Source organism: Sinocyclocheilus rhinocerous, unplaced genomic scaffold (assembly GCF_001515625.1).
Source record: "Sinocyclocheilus rhinocerous isolate Xijiao unplaced genomic scaffold, SAMN03320098_v1.1 scaffold753, whole genome shotgun sequence".
Lineage (NCBI taxonomy): Eukaryota > Metazoa > Chordata > Actinopteri > Cypriniformes > Cyprinidae > Sinocyclocheilus > Sinocyclocheilus rhinocerous.
This window is the reverse complement of record NW_015655991.1, coordinates 960,922-964,621: the sequence shown is the minus strand read 5'-3', so window position 1 is coordinate 964,621 and position 3,700 is coordinate 960,922. Positions and strand designations below refer to the sequence as shown.

The 3,700-nt window shown below is 36.4% G+C and overlaps 1 protein-coding gene across 8 annotated transcripts in view; it reads left to right on the top strand.

Annotated features, from left to right (window-relative positions):
- The window catches only part of LOC107718980 (unconventional myosin-VIIa-like), a 42,654-nt gene that overhangs the window by 13,489 nt on the left and 25,465 nt on the right, over positions 1–3,700 (top strand). For 6 of the 8 annotated variants that reach the window (XM_016526251.1, XM_016526246.1, XM_016526249.1 and 3 more), the window contains 7 exons: positions 580–699; positions 799–941; positions 1,413–1,623; positions 1,828–1,963; positions 2,896–3,002; positions 3,378–3,419; positions 3,542–3,547. In XM_016526251.1, coding sequence (XP_016381737.1) covers positions 580–699; positions 799–941; positions 1,413–1,623; positions 1,828–1,963; positions 2,896–3,002; positions 3,378–3,419; positions 3,542–3,547 — 765 coding nt within the window. The remainder of the gene's footprint in view (positions 1–579; positions 700–798; positions 942–1,412; positions 1,624–1,827; positions 1,964–2,895; positions 3,003–3,377; positions 3,420–3,541; positions 3,548–3,700) is intronic. The other 2 variants (XM_016526253.1, XM_016526254.1) reach the window with 2 other exon arrangements.

Genomic DNA, 3,700 nt, shown 5'->3' with positions numbered 1-3,700 from the left:
TATGTGGGGTGTGTTAGAACGAGCCGTTTTAGGTAGGTGTGGTTGACTCTTAACTTTTATAAAGAATATCTCTTTGGATTTGAGACTTTAGTCTTTGCAACTTTACAGATCTTCTTTATGCACCAAGAGCTTGTAACACTCCAAAGAGAAAGGAAAAATTGAAATCGCATCATATGACCCCTTTAATAATATGTGGGCTCAATTAGATTTTGCATTGACAAATGTAATTGCATAAAATAATGTTATAATTTATGCATTAGTCAAACACTTTTAATAAAAAAAGAGTTTTTTTTAACACGGTCATTATAATGAGGTGAATTCAACCCTATTAGTCAAGTTTGCTAATACATAAAATAACTCATTTTCATAATTTGCGATAATAATTTTTCACATCTATGCTGTGCCATTTTTTTCTTATTATTTTATATTAATATTGTAGTATAACTATGAATCAACTTTGAACCTTTCTGTAATCTTTTTTTTAATGTAGCCTACATATCATAATATTTACTTTTTTTTTTTTATACATATATTTACTTTTGTTCAGCTGTCAATGAACTATGCTGCTTCTTTCTACAGGTGGACCCTCAGGACGTCATGATATGTCTGACCACACGTACACTGATCACCAGGGGTGAAAGTGTGTCCACCCCTCTCAGCGTGGAGCAGGGGCTGGATGTCCGTGATGCCTTTGTCAAGGTGAGATTATTTACAATCAATAAATGGCCCAGTTTTGATTCTCAATTTGTCACAGAAGTCATCAATATCCACTAAGTGGGCAATTTTTGGCTCCATCAGGGAATCTATGGCAGGTTGTTTGTGTGGATAGTGGATAAAATCAATGCCGCCACCTATAGGGCTCCTTCCAGAGAAAACAAGACTGTTCGCAGGTCTATAGGCCTGCTCGACATCTTTGGCTTTGAGAATTTCACTATTAACAGGTGAGTACTAATAAACAGAAAATTCTAATTCAGCAAATACAACCAGTCAGCATCAGGTCTTGCACCTAAAAGGCATTTTATGGTCACACTGGTACTAATCTTGTTTATTCCTGCTGTAGTTTTGAGCAACTAAACGGCCCAGTTTTGATTTTCAGTTTGTCACAGAAGTCATCAATATCCACTAAGTGGGCAATTTTTGGCTCCATCAGGGAATCTATGGCAGGTTGTTTGTGTGGATAGTGGATAAAATCAATGCCGCCACCTATAGGGCTCCTTCCAGAGAAAACAAGACTGTTCGCAGGTCTATAGGCCTGCTCGACATCTTTGGCTTTGAGAATTTCACTATTAACAGGTGAGTACTAATAAACAGAAAATTCTAATTCAGCAAATACAACCAGTCAGCATCAGGTCTTGCACCTAAAAGGCATTTTATGGTCACACTGGTACTAATCTTGTTTATTCCTGCTGTAGTTTTGAGCAACTGTGCATCAACTTTGCAAACGAGAACCTGCAGCAATTCTTCGTTCACCACGTTTTCAAGCTGGAGCAGCAGGAGTACAACCTGGAGGATATCAACTGGCAGCACATCGAGTTCACTGACAACCAGGATGCCTTGGATATGATTGCCATCAAGCCTATGAATATCATTTCCCTTATTGATGAGGAGAGCAAGTTCCCAAAGGTAAAGTTTGAGTTTTGTTGATGTACTGTGCATTTGGACTATAAATTAGATGATAATATCTGTAGAGCACCACAGAACACAGCTGGTTCAGTTCTGAGTATCTATCTTGCATCATTTTTTATTCATCAGTTGAACAGAGGATATCTGGCCATGTTGTGTGTTCATGACTGTGTGCTGTGTTTCTGTTCATGCTGTGTTTCGTAGGGAACAGATGCTACCATGCTGAACAAGCTAAACTCCCAGCACAAACTTAATACCTTCTACATCTCTCCTAAGCACAGTCACGAGACTCAGTTTGGCATTCAGCACTTTGCTGGAGTGGTGCACTATGAAACTAAAGGTACACATAACTGATTTAAACAGTTAGTAATAATAATAATAATGCATTTATTTTGTATAGCACCTTTAAAAGTTACTTTCTCAAAGTGCTTTACAACAAAAGCAAGCACAACAATGTAAAACAATACACTTTAAATGCAAAAAAAGTTTCTAATCTCCTAAACACTGTACAGATTTTAGAATAGCTTCTCAAAGATAATATTGGTGCTAATAATATGATATGTTATATATGGTTATTCAGTTATTATTTATATTTCTAAATATGATATATAAATATTTTTTTATATACACAAGCAAGGATACATTAAATTGGTCAAGAGTGACAATGTTTCCTATTCCTTAAAGAGTCCTAAAAAATGATAAAAGTTTCAACTATAATATCATAACATTGATAATGGGAAATGTTTCTTGAGCACCAAATCAGCATATTAGAATTATTTTTGAAGGATCATGTGACACTGAAGATTCAGCTTTGCCATCACAGCAATTAATTACATTTTAAAATGTATTAGGTTAGAAAAGCTTTATTTAAATTGTAAAACATAATATTGTATGTTTTTACTGTATGGACTGTATGTCTTGACCATAAACCTTTGAACGGTAGTGTACTGTATAATATTATACAATATAATTATTTCCTTATTTACCACTTTTCCGTCTCTAATTTCAACTCGAATCAACATTTCATGTCCATTTTTTCTTATTTACTAAATAGCTGTGTAATAAGCAGAATAATATACAATCAGCCTGTCATTATTGCATCATTAAACCCCATCCGGATGACACATTCTTTCGGAATTATTTTTGCAATAATAACAGTCTAACTGTACTTTATCCCATATTCATCATATTAAAAATGTTCATAAAATATGAATGACTTTACTATGTTTCCATTGAAAAGTTAACATAATCCCCTCCTGGTTCGTTGTTCAGGTTTCCTGGAGAAAAACCGAGACAGCCTCCACAGTGACATCATCCAACTCGTGCACTCGTCCAAAAACAAGTTCATCAAGCAGATCTTCCAAGCTGATGTTGCTATGGTGATGCCCTTTTCCAATACCGAATCCATATTTGTTCAGCATTAATATGCTCACGACACGCTAGCGAGGCCGCAGATCTCTGAGGGCCAAATGCTTGCCATGCAGGTTTATGTCAGGGTTGCATATTAAAAGCAAAGATGTGTGCTAGTATAATTGCCCTTGGAAAAACATGCAGTGAACTGCTACAAATGAGAGAAGTTTTAGCCTGAGTCTTTAACATGACTGTGTGTAACAGTGTCAGCACAGCCTCACTAACCCTGCTGCTGTAACTCACTCTCAGTGGTGATGTCAGCCCTAATCTTTCTTGGCTGATTCTCAACAGACTTGGCTCAATTCTGTCTCTCTCTCTATCTTTTACCTTATTTCTGGCCCCAGTTTCTGTGTGGCTATTTGGAGCCCACTGCATCCCTTCAAAAGGTAATCAATGGCGTGGTTTGTGTCCCTCTCAGACTCCTATTGAACTACATTTTCTCAATAGCCCCTTGCTAAAAACTAATTCCTGTGGTTTTCTTCTCTTTTGGAAATGGTTTCTGTTGAAGTATTCGGTAAGGGCACGCTGACAGAATAATTTAATAGCTCCAACAGTGGCATTATTCTCCAGATGAATTGAGGAAAAACATTAGTCATCACAGAGAGATTCTGTTTCAAATTAGATGCGGCTTGTTCTCATTGGTGTTCTTTAGCATTTTTTTTTTTTT